General features: G+C 37.5%; 1 protein-coding gene across 5 annotated transcripts in view; it reads left to right on the top strand.

The window, feature by feature from the left end:
- CEP95 (centrosomal protein 95) overlaps positions 1 to 22,538 on the top strand; it is a 33,546-nt gene extending 11,008 nt beyond the window's left edge. For 3 of the 5 annotated variants that reach the window (XM_006177412.3, XM_032457067.1, XM_032457068.1), the window contains exons 7-20: positions 6,552 to 6,683; positions 7,432 to 7,625; positions 9,315 to 9,427; positions 9,615 to 9,744; positions 10,370 to 10,523; positions 15,261 to 15,400; positions 16,349 to 16,438; positions 17,273 to 17,402; positions 18,184 to 18,353; positions 18,464 to 18,538; positions 19,581 to 19,733; positions 21,376 to 21,522; positions 21,841 to 21,912; positions 22,199 to 22,538. In XM_006177412.3, coding sequence (XP_006177474.3) covers positions 6,552 to 6,683; positions 7,432 to 7,625; positions 9,315 to 9,427; positions 9,615 to 9,744; positions 10,370 to 10,523; positions 15,261 to 15,400; positions 16,349 to 16,438; positions 17,273 to 17,402; positions 18,184 to 18,353; positions 18,464 to 18,538; positions 19,581 to 19,733; positions 21,376 to 21,522; positions 21,841 to 21,912; positions 22,199 to 22,375 — 1,877 coding nt within the window. In that variant the 3' untranslated portion in view covers positions 22,376 to 22,538. Of the gene's footprint in view, positions 1 to 6,551; positions 6,684 to 7,431; positions 7,626 to 9,314; positions 9,428 to 9,614; positions 9,745 to 10,369; positions 10,524 to 15,260; positions 15,401 to 16,348; positions 16,443 to 17,272; positions 17,403 to 18,183; positions 18,354 to 18,463; positions 18,539 to 19,580; positions 19,734 to 21,375; positions 21,523 to 21,840; positions 21,913 to 22,198 lie in introns of all 5 variants that reach the window. The other 2 variants (XM_014553014.2, XM_032457066.1) reach the window with 2 other exon arrangements.
- The last annotated feature ends 1,252 nt before the right edge of the window (positions 22,539 to 23,790 follow it).

Raw genomic sequence — 23,790 nt, 5'->3', positions numbered from 1 at the left:
TTGAGAGTAAAGCTAGGCTAAGGTGTTTGGGTTTGATGTTCTATGGTAACTTCCTTTTATGAGTTGAATTTAAGTCATCAGATAAGTGTCATCATACACATTTATAGACATTTCATTTAAGCTTTAATTCCAGGATTATAAATCTTTCTTTTTTACTGTAATATAGGTAACATATAATATTGTATTAGTTTTACAGGTGTATGATACAATGATTTTATATTGATATGTATTGTGAAAAGATCACCACAATATGTCTCATTAACATCTGTCATCACAAAGAAATTTTTTTCTTCTGATGAGAACTTTTAAAATGTACTGTCTTAGTAACTTTCAAATATACAATACAGTATTTTTTTCTTAAAAATTTTTTTATTGAGCTATAGTTGATGTACAGTATTATATAAGTTGTAGGTTATACTCCTTTATAGTTATTATAGATACTGGCTGTATTACCTGTGCTGTGTAATATGTCTTCATAGCTTATTTATTTTCTACATAATTGTTTGTACCTCTTATCCCCCTATACCTGTCTTGCCCCTCTCCCTACTGGTTTTTTGTTTTTTTGCTTCTCTCCCTGCTGTTAACCACTATTTTGTTCTGTGTATCTGTGAGTCTGTTTCCTTTTTGTTATATTCACTAGTGTGTTTTATTTTTTAGATTCCACATATAAGTGATACCATACAGTATTTGTCTTTCTCTGACTTACTTCACTAACCATAATAACTCTTCAAGTCCATCATGTTGCAGATGGCAATATTTTCATTCTTTTTTATGGCTGAGTAGTATTCCATTGTATATGTATATACATATACATCTTTATCCATTCATCTGTTGATGGACACTTAGGTAATTTCCATATTTTGGCAATTGTAAATAATGCTGCTATGAACATTGGGGTGCATTTATCTTTTCAATTAGTGTTCTCATTTTTTTTGGATATATATGTAGCAGGAGTGTAATTGCTGGGTCATATGGTGGTTCTTTTAGTTTTTTGAAAAACTACTGTACTATTTTCCACAGTAGCTGCACCAATTTACATTCCCACCAACAGTGTACAAGGGTTCCCTTTTCTCCATATCCTTGCCAATATTTATTTGTGATCTTTTTGATGATAGCCATTCTGACAGGTGTGAGGTAATATCTCACTGTGGTTTTAATTTTCATTTCTCTCATGATTAGCAATGTTGAGCATCTGTTCATGTGACTGTTGGACATCTGTATGTCTTCTTGGGGAAAATGTCTATTCAGGTCTTCTGCCCATTTTTTAATTGAGTTGTTTGTTTAATTTTATTTTTTATTGAAGTGTAGTTGATTTACAGTGTTAGTGATTCAATATACATTTTTTTCAGATTCTTTCCATTATAGCTTATTATGGGAAATTGAACATAGTTCCCTGTGCTATACAGTAGGACCTTGTTGTTTATCTATTTTATATATAGTAATGTGTATCTATTAATCTCAAACTCCTAATTTATCCTCCCGCCCCTTTCCCCATTTGATAACCGCAGTTTGTTTTCTGTATCTGTGAATCTGTTTCTGGTTTGTAAATATAATTTGTATTTTTATGTAAGATTCCACATATAAATGGTATCATATGATATTTGTCTTCCTCTGTCTTAATTTACTTAATATGATAATCTCTAGGTCCATCCATGTAGCTGCTAATGGCATTATTTCACTCTCTTTTATGGCTGAGTTATATTCCATTGTGTGTATGTATATATGTACACACATACACATACACACACACACCCCCCACATCTTATCTGTTCATCTGTTGATAGACATTTGGGTTGTTTCTATGTCTTGGCTATTGTAAATAGTGCTGCTGTGAACACTGGGGTGCATGTGTCTTTTCAAATTATATTTTCCTCCTCATCACTTATTTCTTCTGGGATTTTATCTTGTGCCTTGGCCTGGAAGATACTCGTCTGCCACCTCATATTGTCTATCTTTCTATTTGTATTTTTAGGTAGGTTAGTAATGTTTCTTGACCTTGGAGAAGTGGCCTCTGTGGGAGATGTCCTATGTGTCCCAGAAGTACACTCTCTTGTCACCCAAGGGTCAGGGTCCAGCTGGTCCCAGTGTAAAGTCTGGCCCGTGTTTGTGGATTCCTTCCACAGGCTTTGGGATTATTGTTTTCTTATTTCTAGTATCTGCCCCCTGGTAGATGAGGCTTGACTAGAGGCATGTTTCCTGGCGGAGGAGGAGTTGGCGCCTGCCCACTGCTGGGTGAAGCTTGGTCCTGGACCTCTGGTGGGTAGGGCCATGTCTAGAGGCATCTGTGGCTCAGGAAGTCTGCTGATGGGTGGGGCTGTGTTCCCACCCAGTCTGTTGTTTGGCCTGAGGCTTCTTAGCCCTTAAGCCTTCAGGCTGTTGGGTGGGGCTAGGTCTTGGTGCCAAAGATCCAATCATGATGTCAGCCTCCAGAAAATCTCATGTAGATGAACACTCCCATAATGTCTGCCACCAGCTTTTATGTCCTCTGGGTGAGCTGCAGCCATCCCCTACCTCCCCAGGAGATCCTCCAAAACCAGCAGGTGGTCCTGGCCCAGGTTCCTATGAAATAACTGCCTCTGCCCTTGGACCCAGCGCACGTGAGAGTCTGTGTTCACTTCCCAAGAGAGTGAAGACTCTGTTTCCCCCAGTCCTGTGGGGCTCCTGGAGTTAAGCTCCACTGGCCTTCAAAACCAGATGTCTTGGGGTCTCCTCCTCCTGACAATGCCGGAGCCCCAGGCTGAGGAGCCTGATGTGGGGCTCAGAACTCTCATTCCTATGGGAGGGCCTCTGCGACTTAATCATTCTTCAGCTTGTGTGTTGCCCACCACGGGGGTATGGGGCCCTATTATATCACAAGCACATCCCTCCTACCATCCTGCTGTGGTTCCCTCTTTATTTTTACGGTTGAAGAAGATCTTTTTTGCTAGGTTCCAGTCTTTTTTTTTCCCTATTGTTGTTTAGTGGTCATTTGTGGTTTTGCTGCAGTTGTGAGGTGAGGAGAGCTCATGGTCCTACTATTCCGCCATCTTGACTGGAAATCCTGCATTTTTCTTCTTGTAGTTGATTTCTAATCTCATACCATTGTTGTGGGAAGAGATGCTTGATAAATTTACCCAGGCTGTTTTGTGGCCCTAGCATGTGATCTGTCCTGGGAAATGTTCCATGTGCACTTGAAAAGAATGTGTATTCTGCTGCTTTTGGTTTGAATGTTTTCTATTTATCTATTAAGCCCATCTGGTCTAATGTGTCATTTAAGGTCAGTGTTACTGATTGATTTTCTGTCTGGATGATCTGTCCATTGATGTAAGTGGGGTGTTAATGCCCCCTACTGTTTGTTATTGGAGTACTGTCAATTTCTCCCTTTATGTCTGTTAATATTTATTTTAGGTGTTCATGTGTTGGGTGCGTATGTATTTATAATTATGTTTTCTTTTGGGGTTGATCTCTTGATCATTATATAATGTTCTTCTTTGTCTCTTGTAGCAGTCTTTAAAGTCTCTTTTAGCAGTCTTTAAAGTCTCTTTTGTCTGCTATAAATATTGCTACCCTGATTTTCTTTTGATTTCCACTTGCATGGACTACCTTTTTCTGTCCCTTCACTTTCCATCTGTGTATGTCCCTAGATCTAAAGTGAATTTCTTGTAGGCAGCATATATGGGTTTTGTCTTCGTACCCATTCAGCCACTCTGTCTTTTGATCGGAGCATTTAGATCATTTACATTTATGGTAATTATTGATATGTATGTTCTTATTGCCATTTTGTTCATTGTTTTAGGGTTGTTTTCATACGTATTTTTTTTTCCTTTCCTTTTCTCTTGTGATTTGATGGCTGTTTCTAGTGTTATGTTTGGATCTCTTTTTTTTTTTTCTTTGTGTATCTATTACAGATTTGTCGTTTGTTGTTGCCGTAAGGTTTTTATATAACAGTCTATATATATATATGTGATTCTTTTCAGTTGCTGATCTCTTTCAAATGTATTTTAACAACCCTGCATTTGTGCTCTCCTCCCCTTATGATTACTGTTTTTGACATCATATTTCACATAAAATTGTTTTGTGTATCCCTTAGCTACTTATTGTGGATATAGATGATCTTACTGCTTTTGTCTTTTAACCTTCCTACTAGCTTTGTGTGTGGATGGTTTCCTACCTTTACTGTATGATGCCTTTACTGATGAGCTTTCTTCATATTGGAATTTTCATGTTTCTTGTTGTGGCCTTTTCTTTTTTGCTTAGAGAATTTCTTTTAACATTTCTCGTAAAGCTGGTTTGGTGGTGCTGAATTCTTTTAGCTTTGCTTATCTGTAAAAGCTTGTGATCTCTCCATCAAATCTGAATGAGAAACTTGCTGGGTAGAATATTACTGGTTGTAGATTTTCCCCTTTTATCACTTTAAGTATGTCATGCCACTCCCTTCTGGCCTGCAGAGTTTCTGCTGAAAACCTTTTGGGAGTTCCCTTGTATGTTATTTATTGCTTTTCCTCTGCTGCTTTCCCAGAATGTGTGAGATTTTGTTTCCATCCTTTAAGAGTGAAATCTCTTATTTCTTCCAGCCCTCTGGGAGTCCCAGAATTAAGCCCTGCTGGCCTTCAAAGCCAGGTGCTCTGGAGGCTCATATTCCTGATGCAGGCCCCCAGGCTGGGGAGCCCGACCTCTCACTCTTTCCGGAGGACCTCTGCAGTGTAATTATTCTTCAGTTTGTGGGTCGCCACCTCCAGGGGTGTGGGACTTGATGATATCGCGAGTTTGCCCCTTGTACCCATGTCATTGTGATTCCTTGTGTCTTTAGTTGTCGAAGATCATTTTCGGTAGGTTCTGGGCTTTTTCATCAATGGTTGTTCTGCAGATAGTTGTGACTTTGGTGTGCCCGTGAGAGGAGGTGAACTCAGGCAGGGTCTTTCTCTTCTGCTGTCTTGGCTGATCTCCCTTCCTTAAACCTTTTATATAAGGGGAGGAGAAATTCCTTCGTAAACACCTTGTAAACAGGATGCACAGCCGGTTCTTATCATGATGCAAATCTGGCCAGCCCCTGGGGGGAAGCACTGCCACTCTACTACTCTGAGTGGGGGAGGGGGTAATGAGGGGGCTTGCTCTATAGGTGGCGTGAGCCAGACTCCTCCATGAAGAGGAGTCTGAGAGGCCTTCAGCGCCTGGGGCACTCCCACTGCAGTATTGACTAATTACAGTCACCATACTGTATATTACATCCCCATACTTATTTATTTTAATACATTTGTAACTGGAAGTTTGTACCTTTTAACCACTTACACCCATTTGTTCTACCGAGGACCACCTCACCCCCTTTTTTGGGGGGGGTAAATGAGGTATTACGTATTTACTGTGTAGATACTTGCAAGTTGAAGTTTTATTAATGCTTATAGTAGAGAAGTTCACAATCTCTTCAGTGATAAACCAGTACATTCTAAACCAATCTGAAGGTTATGGAGAGATATTTGAGTGTGTAACTTTCAATATGACAAATTAAAAGTTCAAGATGATAACTAAGCATGAGATTTTAGGAGCAATTTCCATCGAAAAGAAAGAGCATGTGAAATGGTCATTCAAGAAACTGAAGGGAAAATGGACCCGATAAAAATTAATTAGCCTGGGGTCAAACTGATGACAAATTCATTGTCAGGTAGTAGAGAAACTGTGGACCAACTTGTGAATTTTGAACATTATGTCTTAGATGATATTCTTGTAAAATATGGTGTTATGGAGAGAAATTCACATATTTAAAACTTTTTGATGTGAAAAAATGGTCATGTTGCACTGCGTTGTAGTAAAGGAGCACAAAAAACATATCTGCTGATTTTTAAAAGACATCAGATGAATGTCAAAAATTTGAAAGTACAATGTCTTGGAATAAATTGTGTGGATTTGGGGATCTGGACAAGGTAAATTTTTCTGTATTTAGTGATTTAATCAGTTGACCATATTTGTAACAGTGAGTTTTCAGGGTACATTCTCATACCTTCAAAGTGAGGAATTAGTTTATGGAGACGTCTTTCATTAAATTGAAGAAGGTTAGAGAGGGGAAGTCAAGAATCCATTTTGTTTATGAGGAGTTTGTGTATTGTAGATTTCCAAGGGAGCAAAGTGGATAGTAACCTCAGTTTCAGAGCTATTTTAATATAGCTCTCTATATTAATAACATTATAAAGCTGATTCAAAATATTAAGCTTTCAAAAATTAGACAAAACAATTTGTTTGACCTATAAATTTTTGACTATGGTACCAGCCAGGACCTCTAGCTCAGAGATATATCTGTGCAATAGTCAGCATTTCTACAACTCTGGCACCTACTTTTAAAGCAAAGGTACGCAACATTGTGTAAAACTGCCTTTAAACTGTATGAATGATTCTGGGCTACAGAACTACACCTTGCTATCTGATAGTTACTACAAGTAATTGGTATTTCAAGCAATCAGACCAACATATTTCTATGATTATGTCGTTGTTGAGATTTTTATCCTCTTTTACAAAACTCTTGGCTTTTACTATAACATTCAGTAGTAAAAAATTTTTGTCCTTAATATTTTCTTTTCCAGGAGCCCAGGGCCCTAACGAAATGCACTCTAAAAAAGCTTCAACCCTACCATGTTCTAACTCACATAAAGAAATGTTGAACCCTCCCTCCTCTAGTTTTTTGTCCAAGAGTAGGACATCCTTTGTTGAAGACAGTAAGTAGTAATGCAGTATGAATTCTTGAGATTGTTGCTGTGAGTTGGAGACAGAGTTCCTGAGACAGTTCTGTTGCTATTAGGGTTTTTACTTCCGTTGCTCTACGCTTAATGTGATTCTTTGGTTTTACATGACCTCATTTATAAATGTTCACTATTAATTATGAGCTTGGGTTTCTTCTTAAGATGGTCTTTGGTCACATGTTTTGCATCCACTGTTTTACTATATAAATCCTTTCAAAGAAAGACTTTAGGACAGTAAGAGTCTCTGAAAAATTAATATATCAGTTGGTGGTCTTCGTATTATAATACCTTGAAAAATATTCTCATTTCTTACTATCTCTGGGATTTTCATATGGTTAGTATTAAACAAAATTATTGTTATTGGCTAACTGTTTTTATCATATGTGGATGAACCATAATTTATATAGCTATTCTTCAAGCCATTTAGGTTCTTAGTAACTTTTCATATTTTAAAATAACTTTTTAGGGAACATTTTTATAACAATAACATTAAAATTACATTCTTCCTGATTTAATTAGATTCCTACTTGTTTACTGAGGATGCGTCCCTAATTTAATTGGTTTTTTGGTATGCTTTTTTTGTTTGTTTTTTGTGTGCTTTTTTAAAAATCAAGTTGAAAATACATTTCTAAGTAGTGTGTGTGAACATGTTTCTATAGGTATGTGTATACATGACGTGATTTATTTCTTAGTTTCATCTTAATGTCCATTTTAATTTGTCTAGCGGAAGTTCCTTCTGTGGATATGATTCCAAGTGCTAGGAAGTTAGGGGAGCCTATCCGATCAGCTATTCCTTTACATCCACCTTACCACCCTTCAGAGCCTCGGGCTCCCTGCCCCATAGGAAAAGAATACTTGCGTTCAAGTCATTGTTCCCCTACCATGAATTCTACTGGACAGGGCACAGCATTTTCTCTGGTAAGTGGAAAAGCTTGCTTTCAGTTGGACAGAGACTATAGATTAAAATGTCTCTGCTAAAAAAATAAAAATAAAATAAAATAAATAAATAAAATTTCTTTGCTAGAACGGTAGTAAGGGTACTACACTAATCAGAGCACTGTACTTAAAACTTACCTCTGTGGACACGTGATGTTCTTAACCTAGGAAGACAGGGACGGGATGGATGTATAAAAGGGGAAACAGTAAGAGTCAACACATACTGAGTGTTTTGTGCCAGGCACAGTTCTAAGTACTTTACAGGTATTGAATAAGTTACTTTTTGCAGCGCAGCTCTGGAGTAGGTACTATTTTTAATTTCACATGGGGAAGCTGAACTAGAGAGGTTAAGTATCTTTTCTGAGGTCACACAGCAATTGTAGAGTCAGGATGTGAACTCAGGCATTCTAGCTTCAGAACCATATTGTAGGTCTAATTAAATAATTAACAATTTTCAAAGTTATAAGAAAGTGTGAAAAATAATTTTTCATACATATTCCTATTATCTAGCATGAACTACTGTTAATATTTTGGCCTATTTGATTCCACTCGTCTATTCTTTGAAAATAGAATCCTTTCTTATATGTCATCCTGTCCCTATCTTCCTAGAAACAAAAACACTCAGGTATATACCAAGGGTAAGTTTATAAACAATGAAACATTCTCATTATTAAAAATTCAGACAATTCAGGAAAAGTTCAGGTAGCATTAGATGACCATCATTCTAAACATTTTTGTGCCAGGAGGGTAGATGGATAAAGACAAAGAAGGGATTATAGAGTAATGGTTACATTTGGAGGAGGCTTAGGGGGTGGTGAGGGGCTTCTGAGCTGCTGGTAATATTCTGTTTCGTGACCTGAGTAGCAGTTAAGTGGGAATACTCGCTTTGAAATAATTCTCAAGCAGGACACTAACTTCAATTAAAAAAAAATTTTAATGTGATTATACTTCTTATTTACTAACAACTATTAAATTTAAATAAAAGAAAAAATTACTGAAGTGAAACTGAAGAGGTTAAACATCAGGTGTTTCTTTACCGTAAGAAATATTTTTTATAAGATTCCTTCTAAGGTTGAGAAATAAACTGTTAAAATGTTGAATTTATTTTCATATTTTGGAAGTTTTGTCTTTAACTGTTTCAGTTTTAGACAGTTTCTATTGACTTTTTGATATGAAAGATAATGATTTTAATGCTCTCTACTTGTCATTTGATCATTTTTTTCATTGTCCAGGTATAGCTGTAATGTGTAAATTTTCATATTTGAGAACAAGTACTTTACCTGCCTTTATATTTGAATGGTATCCCGAGCCACACTTTTTTTCTGAGTGCAAGTTTGTAGACATTATTCCATTCCTTTTGCATTGGGGATCAATAGAGTGCTTTGACAAATTTTTTTTAAAAAAGCAAAACACGGAGAATAGGGGGAGGGTATAGCTCAGTGGCAGAGTGCATGACTAGCATGCAGGATGTCCTGGGTTCAATCCCCAGTACCTCCATTAAAAAAAAATAATAGTAAACCTAATTACCTACTCCCTCCAAAAAAAAACCATGGAGAACAAAGGGACTTTGCTCTGTGCTATAGGTCCTCCCTTCCCCTCGCACCCCAAATCTTACTATTTTTGTGTCATTTTTGTATCTTTTTCAAATCAACTCTCTTCTCTTTTTAACAGGAACCAGATAATAGAGCTTGCTTAACTTCCAAGTTGCCTAAAGATAGCAAGCAGGAAATATGTCCAGCCCAGGTCCAAGGCCCTAGGACAAGGAAGCTTCCCAAAGGAAAAAGGTAACATTACTGTAGGCTTCAATGTTTATAATCTGTTTGCAAAGAGATTTGAAGAGTTAAGGATATACTCTCCAAATTTAGCTATGAGAATAGTATGAAATATTTGGTAAAGCACGTATTATAGTTGTTTTGAACTTAGTAATGTACTCTTGTCTACTTAAATGTCACATGGTCACTTTTATTACAGATATGAAAACAGAGCTGCAGTCTCATCCTGGGATTTGCCTTTCTCCCAGAGGGCAGGAGAAAGGTTAACAGAACAAGAATTACATGCTGTATCAGAGAAACTATCTCAGCGCCTCTCTGAACTAGATTGGGCAAGTCTTGTTTTTTTAAATCTGTACTGAGATTGCCGTAGTTGGTGAGCATTTAAGTGATTTTCATTTGAAGGTGAAAGCTAAGCTAAGGTACTAGAAAGTTAGTTGTGTCTTAGTTACTGTGAAAGTCTTCTGTAAGTCAAGCAGGTAGAACATAGGATGAGAAATGATCTCCCTAGCCTTTTATGATATGACCAAATTTGGTACAGATTTATCCAAGTTTTTATAGAATTCTGATGAAAACTGAATCATTTAACATAAATGATCACATCAAATCATTTCTATTTAGATAATATCTGTATAGTTTCCCTTTGTCACTAAAGACAGATTTGGTATAAAATTAGATGGCTGGCTGACTTTCACAAAGTACAATACCATAGTTTGGGGGATATCATTGAAAAAATGTATTAAATCCCTATGTGACTTACTCTTAAGTTTATTACTCTGAATAGTTCGTGGCACTGATATATATCATCTTCTTAAAACTATGCATAAGCATCTAAAAACTTGTACCTAAACTTATGCCTAATTATCAGGGAAAGCTTTTAAAAGGTTTTATCAGTCTACTTCCAATATGCATTCTGCTGAAATCAATGAAAGTTGATAAAAATAATTTTCTCAATAGATGTTAAAAAGTGCCCTGGGTGATCAAATTAAAGAAAAGGCTGGCTATGAAGAGGAGAATACTGTAAATGAAGAGGTGGAGAGTGGAGACGATGAGACGCTTTCTCAGCATAGTGACAGCATCATGGAGTGTGGGCCGAAGAAGCGGAGGCCAGGTACCTGCCTCAGGCCACGATGAGGACGTCCCTGGGAACCACTTACTTAGCCACTTTGATCTAATGACTGGCTTTCCCATTTTAAGTATTTCAGAAATACAAGAAAGCATCAGAAATAATATCAAATACTGGTACTGTTACCATCTAGAAGTAGCAGATGTTATGTTTGCTTTATACCTTTTGTTTGATATAGTTCATATGCTTATTTTGTTGCTTGACTTTGGGTATCATTTCCTTATTTTTTGTTTGTTTTGGTTTGGGGGGATAATTAGGTTTGTTTGTTTGTTTGTTTGTTTATTTAAATAGAGGTACTGGGGATTGAATCCAGAGCATGCTAAGCACATGCTCTACCACTGAGCTGTACCCTTCCCCCTCATATCCTTATTTTTTAATACAGGCATTTATTGCTATGAACGTCCCTCTTAGAACTGTTTTTGCTGCATCCCATAAGTTTTGGTATTGTATTTCCATTTTCATTTTTCTCAAGATTTAAAAAATTTCTTCTTTGACCCACTGGTTGGTCAGTAGGATACTGCTTAATCTCTATATAGTTGTGAATTTCCCAGTTTCTTCTTGTGATTGATTCCTAGTTTCTTACCATCGTGGACAGAAAAGATGCTTGATAGGATTTTAGTCATTTTAAATTTTCAGAGACTTGTTTTGTGGCCGACTTGTTTTGTGGCCTAACATATGATCTGTCCCAGAGAATATTTTGTGTGTGTTTGAGAAGGATGTATATTCTGCTGCTTTGGGATACAGTGTTCTTTAAATGTCTGTTATCTGGACTGACATGTAATTTAAGTCCAGTATTTCCTTATTGATCTCTTGTCAGGATGATCTGTCCACTGTTGAAAGTGAGGTACTGAAGTCCCCTACCTTTATTGTACTGTTATTTCTCCCTTTAGGTCTGTTAATATTTGCTTTATATATTTAGGTGTTCTTATGTTGGGTACAAAAAACTTACAAACATTATATTCTATTTATGAATTGACCCTTTTATCATTGTGTAATGACCTTTGTCTCTTGTTACGGTCCTGGTCTTAAAATCTGCTTTGTCTGACAGAAGTATAGCTACCCAACTTTCTTTTGGTTTCCATTTGCATAGAATATCTTTTTCCACCCCTTCACTTTCAGTTTGTGTCTTTAAAGGTAAAGTGAGTCTCTTACAGGCAGCATATAATTGGGTCTTTTTTTTTTTTTTAATCCAGTCGGCTACTGTGCCTTTGGCCCATTTAATTATTTACTGATAGGTATGGACTTAGTGTTGCCATTTTGTTGTTTTCTGGCTGTTTTATAATTCCTTTGTTCCTTTCTTCTTCTCTTGCTCTTTTCCTTTGTGATTTGATGATTTTCTCTTAAGGTACGCTTGGATTCCTTTCTCTCTATGTTTTGTGTATCTGTTACAGGTTTTTGCTAAGTGGTTACCCATAAGGCTTATATAAAACATTTATAACAGTCTGTTTTAAGCTAATAACTTAAGTTCTAATGCATACTGATGTTCTACATTTTTACTCTCCCATCACATTTTATGTTTTTGATGTCACAGTTTACATTTTTCCCTTGTGTATCCATTAACAAATTATTGTACTTATAATTTGACTACTTTTAACTTTCGTACTAGATTTCGTATGTTATATACCCACCATCATTACAGTAGTATTCTGAATTCAACTGTTCATCTTTACCAATGAGATTTATACTTCCGTATGTTTTCCCGTTACTAATTAGCACCTTTTCAGTGCAGTGTGCAGAAGTCCCTTTAATATTTGATGTAAAGCTGTTCTAATATCGATGAACTCCTTCATTCAGCTTTTTGCTGTCTGGAAAGCTCTTTCTCTCTCCTTTAATTCTGAAGGACAGCTTTGCTGGGTAGAGTATTTTTGGTTGGCAGTTTTTATTCCAACAATTTTAACATATCCTGCCATTCCCTTCTGACCTGCGAAGTTTGTGCTGAAAAATCTGTTGATAGTCTTATGGAGGCTCCCTTGTATGTAACAAGTTGCTTTTCTCTTACTGCTTTCAAGAGTCTCTCAAATTTGATAGTTTAATTATAATGTGTCTGAGTGAGGGTCTCTTTAGATATATTTTATTTTAAAGTTTCTGGTCTTCCTGGATCTGGATGTCTTGTTTCTTTCCCTAGATTAGGGATGTTTCCAGCCATTATTTCTTTGAATAAGCTTTCTTTGCTTTTCTCTCTCCCCTCTTCTGGGACCCCTATAAAGTGAATACTGGTCCACTTGATGGTGTTTTGTAAGTCATCTTCACCTTTCTGATTCTTTTTTTCTTTTTTCTCTTATGTTTGGGTGAATTCCACTGCCCTAAGTTGGCTGATTCTCTCTTGCTTCATCTAGTCTGTTGTTGAACCCCATTATTGTATTTTTCAGTTCAGTTATTATACTCTTGAGCTCTATGATTTGTTTTTTAAAAGTTTTCCAAATTTTTTATTTAAAAATTGTTTTGTTTGGTACTTTCTTATATTTTGTTTATTAAAATTCTCAACTTTGTTCATGCACTGTTTTCCTGATCTCACAGCACTTTTATGACCATCAGTTTGAACTCTTTATCAAGTAAATCCTTCATCCATTTCATCAAGATCTGTTTCTTTAGTTTTATCTTGTTCTTTTATTTGGAACATACTCTTCTGTTTCTTCATTTTCCTTGATTCCGTGTATTAAAAAGCATTATGTAAAAAGCCATTCTTTCAGTCTTGAAGGCATATTCTTGCACAGGAGATGAATCTTAGCATTCAGCCCATCCCTAACTCTTGGTTGTCTCTCAAATCTTCGATTGTCTAAGCCACTTTCTTCATTCCTAATGGCTCCTAGTAGATGAGGGTGTGCCACACTCCATCTTGATGTGTGTTTTTTCTCATTTACCTGACGTGTGTAAATCACTCAGATAGTGTCTGGATTCCTCTTGGAGGGAATTGTTCAGTATGTAGTATAGACATCAGTGTCCATGGGAGGTGAGTCCGGGGCCTCTGTGGTGCCATCTTGACCTGGAGCCCTCTCATCCCTCTTTATGCTTTACCAGCTTGTGTGTTACTTGTCTAAATATGCCATTTTATGCTTTTTTTTTTTAATTTACATAGATACTGTATACAGTGTTCTGCAACTTTTTTTCTGTTAATGTTATTTTAGAAATCTATGTTGATTCTTCCAGTTCATTCATTTTAACTACTGTGTAACTAAGTCCATACAGTGTAACCCATTTGTATGAGTGTGTGTTTATATATACATACATATATTTCCCCTATTGCAGGCCATAAGGATTGTTTCCAGTTTTCATAGCTACAAATAACTCTGCAATGCAATGAACAACCTGTAACATGTGCAAAAGTTTCTCTAGGGTCTACATCTACTAGAATTGCTGGGTCAGAGTTTTCAGACTTTTTCACCATTGCAAATTCTTGTCCAAAGCGTTTATAATCATATCAGCAACGCATGACAGTTTCTGGTTTGCTACATCCTTGCAGATGCTTCTTGCTCTTTGTTCAAATAATTATTCTGTCTTCCACTGACTAAAATTTTAGTGTTTTCTATTCAGTTTTATCTCCTTTGGTCATCCCTTGTTTCCCTGGAAATGCAACAGTTCATTTCTCATCCAAAACTTCCTTAACTTCATTTTTTTAACTCCAAGAATACTCTTTCCTTCTCTTGATAATTTCACCTCTCGTCCCTCAAATCTGACTCAGGTAATTTCTAGGAACCCTCAGCCAGTAACCTACATGTTTCCCTTACTATACACATGTATGTGGTACCACATTTTGATAACACATTGTAAGTTAAAATGTTATTTAAATTGGGTCTTCAGTTTCTGAAGAAGAGTACATTGTGGACATAGTAAAATGTTATAAAAATATCATTTAAAATAGATTGTGCAACTCAGTTTTCTTTAACATGTTAGAATTCTAAATTAATTTGAAAGATTTGAGTTAAAAGAGTGAAAAGGAAGATTAAAATTAGACATTTGAATTCCCTGGGAAAATTTATATAGAAAGGTTAACTTCCTTGACTTATATTGAATTATTCACTTTTTCAAAAAGGCATGGAGTTCCCCTCTTCACAACTAGCAGATACCCAAGCATATCTATAGACAATGGAACATAAAAAGGTTTGTGGAGAGAAGTAATTTGTCAGGTATCTTAGGCAGTGTGAAATAAGCTAGATCACTAAGTAGGAAAGAACAGAACTGCCTAAAAATGCTGAACTACATTAACTTTTGCTTATAAGCATGCTGCTCTGTAAGAATAAGGTATGTTACATGCTTACATCCCCTCCTTGGGACCTAGATAGGTAAAGGAATAGCAGACGTAGCTCAGATGGGTTAACGTTTGTCTCTGCCTCCACCAACAGGGGTACTTAGTGTATGTGTGTGTGTGTGTATGTGTGTATATATATATATAATATATATATATACATACACACATAAACTATATATATAATATATATATAAAAAACGCCTTTCTGTGCAGCAGGCATTCCACATGTTGCTCTGTTTTTCAACCCGAAGTCTAATATAGAACCATAGTACTTCTTTGAGACATTTTTGAGTATAACTGTGTGCATTTGTCTGTTTGCTTAGTATGACTAAACATACAAACAGAAATTAGTTACAGAACAGAGTACATTTAGCACATTCACAGTCTCTTAGGATTTGGTAAAACCAACTATTTGGTTGCCAACTTAACATTTCTGGCTCTTAGACCTAATGGTACGTGTCTCTTTTGTGTTGTAGGACTTGCCATACGTAGAAAGCCACCCTCCAGATCTCATTCACTCTCTCCATCTCCAGTTAACAAAAACAAACAGTTCCAAATGGAGAGGAAAAGGCAGCGAAAGCCAAAAGAAACAGATATCCGCCGGTTCCAAGCAAAGGTACGTCCCATCTCATGACTGCCATTGGGCAGCAGGCGTTACCACTTACCTTCAGCCAAATGCTACAGTGAACATGCTGTAGCATGTTGATTAAAGGCTTAAAATGCATTTCACATTCTTCAGCTGAGTGGATGATAAAATTATGTGACAGCTTTTATGTCCCCCATTAGGGAACATAAAACTTACACTCGTGAAGCTCTAAGAAGAGTAACCTTGTCAGAGATAGCCTAGTACTCCAGTGGATTAAGAAGAAGTAGATCAACGTAGGCTGGTATTTTCAGAGAGAACTTTAGAAATGAGGAGAATTTGAGGTGAATTACATGTGACTCACCAGCTGAGATCCAGATAGGATCAAAGTGCCCAAGACAAAAATGAGAGGGAGTTGGGATTCAAGGAGATTTATGATTACTGAGGAAGACTTTCTGCTTGAAAATAGGGATCCTAAAATGCAGCATGAATTTAGAATACCTAAATTGTTTGCTATAGTATGTTTTATAACATTGGTGAAATTGGTAAAAAACTGAAACCAATTCAGGTATCTTATACTAACATGTTTCATACTCAGTATGTAACTTAGCTTGCACCTTCCACTCAGGGGGATAGCAAAACATTTCAAAAACTGTGAGAACAGAAAAATACATTATGAGGGGAGAAGGGTATATAGCTTAGCAGTAGAGTGCATGCCTAGCGTGCACAAGGTCCTGGGTTCAATTTCCAGGACCTCTGTCTAAATAAACAAACCTAAATTACTTCCCCCCATTAAAAAAAAAATTAAATAGTTTTATGTCCCAATTACATATCTGCTAAGTAATGTATATTTATGATATATAGCCTGAAAAGAACTTAAAAAAAAAGTAGAATAGCATAATCTTGGGTGAATTTTTTTTCCTTCATTTTCATTTGTATGTTTTTAATAACTATAATATCACATGGCCTTTTCTCCTCTAGGCCATAACTGAAGCATTTGAAAAGGAACTAAGAAGAAATAGAGTTCAAGAGAATATTGGACCTCAAAGAATAAATGAGGAGGAGGAAACAGTGGGTAAAAGTCTCTACTGTAATAAATGCCATTTGATCAGATCACTGGAAAGTATAGAAATAATCTTTTTAAAAGGAAAAAACAACAGGGCCTTAATAATCATTAGCCCCTTAGAAAAAGGCAGAATTTCATTTCACGATGTGGGATTTTCTTTTATTCATAGGGTAGCCAAGTTGCTAAAATGTGGCAAGACATGGTACCAAGGAATACTAGCATTTTTTGTTCCTGCCGAAAACTTCCATCTGTTTTTAAGAGGTTCTATTGCTTCACATTTCACCAAGGCTTTAAAAGATAGTCTAGGCTCAAAAGTTAAAGGGGAGAAGTAAGAAGACAGGAAATCCCAGTTCTGTGCCTGGTTGGAAGAAACCCAAAGCATAAGTTTTCATTACCTTTTAAAGAATACTTACAGAAACTAAATGAAAGTATGGGGAAAATGCTTATGCTAAAATGTTCATAAGCAAAACAGGATATAAAATACAGTATGGGTATTACTAAACATTGTTTAAGAACTTTTAAAATCTACATGAAGAAAGTTGTCAAAGAAGCAAGTACATCAAAACATTATTAGAAGTTGTATTTAGGGTGTGGGACTATGCTAACTATGAAACAGGAAAAAGATTCAGTGCTTTTTCAAATTCCAAGGGATGCCAGAAACCAAAAGATGCATTTAACTTAGAGTAGGTAAATACTAACCAGATTTTAGAAGTTCGAAGTGCAGTGGTTTGGCTGGGGATTATGTTAGCTATTTTTGTCAATATGTAATGTTTAAGATGATGCATGGAAGAGTTATTAGACTTCTCTCATTTCTATTCTGTTTTATATCTGCTTCTAAGGAAAAAATATACAGAGAAACTTTTCATAAAGGAACTCCAAAACGTAGTCAGCCCTGGAAGATTTACTCTAAAAAAACCACAACTCCAAGTCCAAGAGGTGGCTTGCCAAAGCCAAATAAAGCAGCTCCAAGTAAGAACCACAAAATTGTACTTTATGGAAAACTGGCATCCTTTGAAAGTGTGTGCTGCATTCCAAGGACACAGCACTGAAAACTAACATCCACCAGTTAGCTGGAGAAAGTTCTTGCTTTTATCACTGCCATATGCTAGATTTCTGTAAAGAGAGATAAAACTCTTAAATAAGGCATTTATTTAAAACTCTTAAATATGCACCAATATATTGGCATCAAAGGAATGCTAGGGGCTGTGACCTGCTGCTCCAGCTTTAGCTTCTCTCTGCTCACTCATGCTGGTTGCCTTTTCTTTGTTTCTGGGAAATTGGTAGAACCAAAGGGATGCTCCAAAGGAAGCAGAAGGCCTGTCCAGCTCTTGGTATATTGACAGTTGGCACCAGGGTGCAGTTTAAAAGACTCCTGGCCTTCTAACTACATCTCATCAGACAGAGACTTTACCTCCCAGGAGGGCTGAGAAGTCTGACCACACACACAGCATCTACCCCAGGCACTGAGTCAGCTGAGCAGTCAGGACGGACTTCACAAGGCCAGCATGTCATCAGTCAGAACTGTGGAGCTTATTTTCATTCTTACTAGGAGTTGGCTTATTCCAATCAAAGAAGGAATGCAAAAGTAGTAACATACTTCTAGAATTGTTCTTTTCAGGCTCAGAGCCACATCAGTTAGATAAGTTTTGATCTACCAGGAAGGTGAGATGGTATTTCTTCTTAAAAACTGTCAGCAAGTTTCTTGGATTAAGAGCATCTTTTTTTTTTTTTTTTTTTTTTTACCTTGCAGTGAAAGTGAATGAACACAGTCTCCTGCCCCTGATGTTGGAGCAGTTTCCATTTCTCTCTGTTTCTGGCCAAACACTAAGCAAAATGTGGAAACAGCAAATTGCACAGATTGAACAGCTCAAAAAAGATGCACATAGAGAAAATCAATCAAAGAAGAAACTCCAGGATGAAGTAAGTTAACTGTCAATTAAGCCTAGGAATATAAACCAGGAAGGGGCAGAGCTTATCCTTGAGAATCTAGTGAATAGCATTATTAATCTTCTCTTCTGTCCCACCTACAGATAGAAGAAGCCTTGAGGAGGCATGACCTCCTCACTGCACTTGTCAAGAAAGAATATGAACATAACAGGAGACTGGTAGGTCAAGAGCAAGTTGGGTATTGTAATTTTGAATTTGTAAGTAATATCGTTAACTTTTATTTGTACCAGCTGGGCAATAATCCTACCGACTCTTACCTCTAACACTGATCTGTGGAAGCATTTGTCTTTAACCAATACTGATGAAGGGGGAGGGTGCCTGGTGTTTTGTATCCACAGTTTCATTTGGTCTTTATAGTAACAGAGATTTTCTATGAAATGAAAACCTGAGGTCTTGAGATGTTAATTTGCCCTGGGTCCCACTGTAATCAGCAAAGGCAAGGTTGAGATTTTAATTTAGGTCTATCTCTATGGCCTCTTTGAGGTACCAGGTGGTTATAACTTAGTGGTTTTTTGTTCTCTCCCATCTTTCTTAGATCCCAAATAGAGAGCTGAGGTGGTTTATGGCTCCAGTAAATTTGGATTGAGAATCCTACATAGTATGTTATCCTCTGAGAATCATGGAGAGGACAGAGGTCAAAGACAATGAGCCTGAGGAAAAGATTGAGTATAGAGATAAGCAAAGAAAACTGTAACCCTCAACAGTTCCAGAGAAAGAAGGGGAAGCCATCTGAGGAACTGCATGTGGGACTTTGGTGTTGGGGAAAGGAAAACACCTAGTTGAAGGCTTCATGTACAGGACTTCATTTCATCCTCACTACCTTAAGATAGTGTTTCATTTCCTTAGTTTTGACATAAATGCCCTTGTTAACCCAAGCTTTGCTTGAAAGTCTTGTAGAGTGCCAGTTTGCTACTCCTTTTAAGCTAGCACCTGGGCATGGCTTAGGCAACCCCTGGTGTAACTGGGAGATGAGATTCTCAGTTCCACAAGGATCATTGCTGCTCTCTGCAGCAGTGGGGGTTCATTGGGGCAGCTCTTGTGACTGAGGTAACGAATCTACCAAACACTGGCTTCTGGGGGCTGACAGTCCTTTTTACACACTCTGTGCCTAGCTTACTGCCTGAAGACATCATGGGGGGAGTGGGGACAGCTACTAGAGTCTGTCTTCTTCTTGTCCTTACCTCTTTTCCCCTTTCTTAGCAAGACTTCAAGGATCGCATTCATAGACAGAAGTTGACCCAGTCAAAGATAAAAGAAAATCGGCAGCAGATTGTTCGTGCCCGAAAATACTATGATGATTATAGAGTTCAGCTGCGTTCAAAAATGATGCGAATGAGGACCCGAGAAGAAATGGTAACTATGGCTTTTCTTTCCAGCCCTGTTAAGAAGGTAAAATTTATCTGTTACCTTTTAGGACCACCTTCTTTGTTGTGACTCTTGTCCCAGTTTGAATCCAAAATCCAAATGCAAGTCCTAAATGCTGGCTGAATTCTGACTTGTCCACACCTCATTTTACTAGCCCCATAGTACATGCTATTCTGTTCTCCATCTCTGCTGCTCTTGTCTTAATGTGAGATCTTAATTCCCTCTGACTTCCTGAATGTAGGTATTTTTCCAGGACAACTGCTTTAGGGGTTTGGGAGCATGTTATAAGAGACAGGAATTTAAAATGTGATTAGATGACCTAGGATTCCACATAAAATCAGGAAAATAATGTAGGACAGATGTACTGTGAGATCTTTCCACAAGGTATTTGCTGTCTCATCCTGATCAAGCTCAAATACTTAATCCTTTGGGATTCCAGACTGGCAATAAATTTCATCTTGAGTAAAACATTGAGGTGATTATACTTACAACTGGACTAAATACTCTGAGGTGGGTCGTACTGTTATCCTCGTTTCTGGAGGATACTGCCAAGGCTTTGAGAGGTTAAGTAACCTGACACTAAGGTAACACAGCTGGCTGGCTGATAAATGCATAGCTGTACTTTGATCAAGAAGCCTCACTAGTCAATGCAGGACAAGTGAGCATATCCAAATCCTTTGAATAATTTGTTTTCCTGTGGCCTAGTTACCTCATCGCCCTCAGTCATGTACACGTGTAGGTGCAGCATTTGTTTCTACTTTGGGGTTCTTGTCCTGAATATGTGGGTGCTTGAGAATTCTTTTCTAAAAGCAGTAAAGAATCTTTGGGATAGAGGAAAAGATGCTGAACATCATTAGTCAGTAGCGAAATACAAATCAGAACCACAATGAAATTCTCACCCAATAGGGTGGCTAAAATAAAGACAAGTGTCGGTGGGGATATGGAGAAGCTGGAACCCTCATGCAGGGCTGGTAGGGTTGTAAAATGGTGCAGCCACTTTGGAACACAAGCTGGAAGTTCCTCAAGGTTAAAGATGTGACTCAGCAGTATCACTCACATGTTCAGAGCAGCGTATTCATAATAGCCATATTTATAAAATGTCCACCAGTTGATGAATGGATAAACAAAATGTGATACATCCATATAATAGAGTATTATTTGGCAATAGAAAGTACTTTAGTATTGATTCAGGCTACCATATAGATGAACTTTGAGAACGTTATGCCAAGTGAAAGAAGCCAGATACAAAAGGCCACATACTATGTGATAACGATTTACATGAAATGTCCAGAACAGGCGACTCCGTGGGCACAGACGGTAGGTGAGTGGTTGCCGGCGGGGGTAGTGGGGAGTATTCGCTAATGGTTATGGGGTTTCTTTTTGGAATGAAGAAAATGTTCCAGAATTAGTGGTGGTTGTTGCACAACTCTGCATATACTAAAATCTACTAATTTATACATCTTAAAAGGGTGAATTTTATGGTATGTGGATTATATCTCAATAAAGCTGTTACTTTAAAAAATCTCTCTGAAATAACAATCAATCAGTATATATACCTCCACCTGAGCAAAATTATATTCCTCCATGGAAGTTCAGCGTAACTTTATTTTTCTGACTAAATAACTGACAGATATTTAAGAAACTGTTTGAAGAAGGTTTACAGATTCAAAAGCAAAGATTACGAGACCTAAGAAACTATGCCAGAGAAAAGCGAGATGAACAAAAGAGGCAGCACCAGAACGAACTGGACTCAATGGAGAACTACTATAAAGACCAGGTGGGCTCACTGCTGCTAGTTCACATTCTAATGTGCTTAGTCCTGACCTCCCTGTGTCAAACGTCAGCTTAGTCTGTTGAACAATAAACCTCCACATATTAACTCAGAACTTGTCGCTATACAGATTAGACTGGCCCCATTTTCAAGACTGAAATTTAAGATAAAATAGGCTAGTGCTTGACCATAGTAGAGAATCTATATTGCCCTGTTTCCTTTGAAATAAAGATTTTTAAGCCTGTGAACTAATTAGGTCTAAGAATTGTTATATTTGGACTATAGACAAATGTAAGATTTGGTTTTTTTCCTTCCCTGTAACAGTTTTCATTGCTGGCAGAAGCCATATCACAGGAACGTCAAGAACTCAAAGCCAGAGAGAAATCCCAGGCCCAGGTAATAATTAACAGGCTAGAAATCATTTATTTACATTTTGAAGAAATAGAAAACAACTGAATTACACTTTGCAAGGGGAATGGAGAGGAGACTGATTAGATCCACTTACAATTCAGAACATTTGTTCTGTGATTTTTACTTTACCTGTTCGGGTCTCTGGAAGAGCTGCTGCTAAATTATTAAAATTATTGCAGAAGCTTGATGAGCAGGAAAGTGGAGAGGGAATAAAAATAGATGATGAGGGATCAGTGTTGTGAATAGCAGGATGACATGAATTCTCTTTTAGATGTTACATAAGGTGAAGAGGGAGCTGAGATCTAAGATGGAGAAGGAGATTCAGCAACTGCAGTACATGATCACGCAGAGTGACGACGATGCTTTCTTCCGGGAACTGGAAGCCGAACGCTTTAAATCTCGGCTTCATCTGGCTTCCTTTCAGTACAGTATAAATCCCTTCCTGTGAGGCCAGACTTCGAAAGTGAGGGCTTCACCAGGGCAGAGCTAGAATCGAGCCAGTAAACAATCTAAACCAGAAGAATCATTTCTAAATGACTTACCTATATATTCATTCCAATACTTTTTATGAAATAACTTTTTAAATAAAAATTGGGTTTTTTCTAAAAGTATACTGCTTTTGAATTTATGACCTAAAAGTTTAAAAGGAGTTGACTAAAAGTGCAATTAACAAGCTCTGATTGAGCAACCAGCTCCTGAAGCCTTTTGCTCTAGGTGAACAGAAGACAGTAAAACACAGCAGTTGAGGACCAAGAAAAGAAAAAAAAGAAAGAAGAAATCTCTAATTCAGAAAAGGGCAAACGTGTGGGCTTGTCATTAGGGTTGGAATTAGAGTTAAAGGTACGGCGGTAAACCTGTGTGGCTCTCTCACATGGAAGCTGGAAGATGAGAATTTGTGCATTATGGCTTCTGTCAGTTGGGAGAGGCAGCAGGTTTAAGGCCAGGCAGTGTGTGTATGCAAAAGAGTATTAGTGATTTCAGGTGGGAGGACGCACAGTGGACTTGAAGTAGGCGAGAGTACACCAACCCTCTTTCTGGTGTTGGGGCAGATGAAGGAAAAGACCCACTCAGGGGTGGTGGCATTTCTGGAGTGGAGGGCTTCGGTGAAGGCCAGGAGCTAGAGGAGGGCGTCAGAGCAGTTGAGGATACAGGAACTTTACTGATCAAAGCCAGAGAACGGCAGAAGGCACCAGGAAAGGTTTGGAAGTGTAGTGCTCTACACTAGGGCATGTACAGAGCGGCATGTATGAACAATGACAGAGGTCAGGAGGCATGATGGGGTGGGATCTGATTATCCTGGAGAAAAGAGCAGGCAACTGAGTGGTCCAGTGCTGTGGTCCCAACTGCTGCCCTCTTGGAATGGCAGGTGACAGTGTAGGGCCTCTGGGCACACAGGGGCTTCCCTGGGTTAAAGACTTGGTGGATCAGTGAAATTCAGAGAATCATGAGGAGAGACACACGGACAGCTGCAATACATACATATGCAGAGAGAGTGAGTGTGTGTGTGTGTGTGTACAACTCAATGGAAAGGACAGGAAAAATGCACAAGATGAGGCTAGATATGCATGAGCTAGAACATAAGTTCTAAAATGTTACAAAAATGATAACATCTATATAGAAAGATACACACAATATATCCTTGAGTTAAACTAGCAAGTCTTATCTATACAGTGTGATGCTATTTTATTTTAAAAGCTGTGGTATGACTGGGTATCATATATAATGCAACATAATCAATACAATATAGAAAAGGTCTTGAAAAAGTCCCCCAATTAATAGCAGGTGTGACTCTGAGTGGTAAATTACATAAACATTCACTCTGCTTAATATACTCCACTATTTGAATTTGTTATAAAGGCATCA

This window comes from Camelus ferus, chromosome 16 (genome assembly GCF_009834535.1).
Source record: "Camelus ferus isolate YT-003-E chromosome 16, BCGSAC_Cfer_1.0, whole genome shotgun sequence".
Classification (NCBI taxonomy): domain Eukaryota; kingdom Metazoa; phylum Chordata; class Mammalia; order Artiodactyla; family Camelidae; genus Camelus; species Camelus ferus.
The sequence above is the reverse complement of the archived record's forward strand: the minus strand, read 5'-3'. Positions and strand labels throughout refer to the sequence as shown.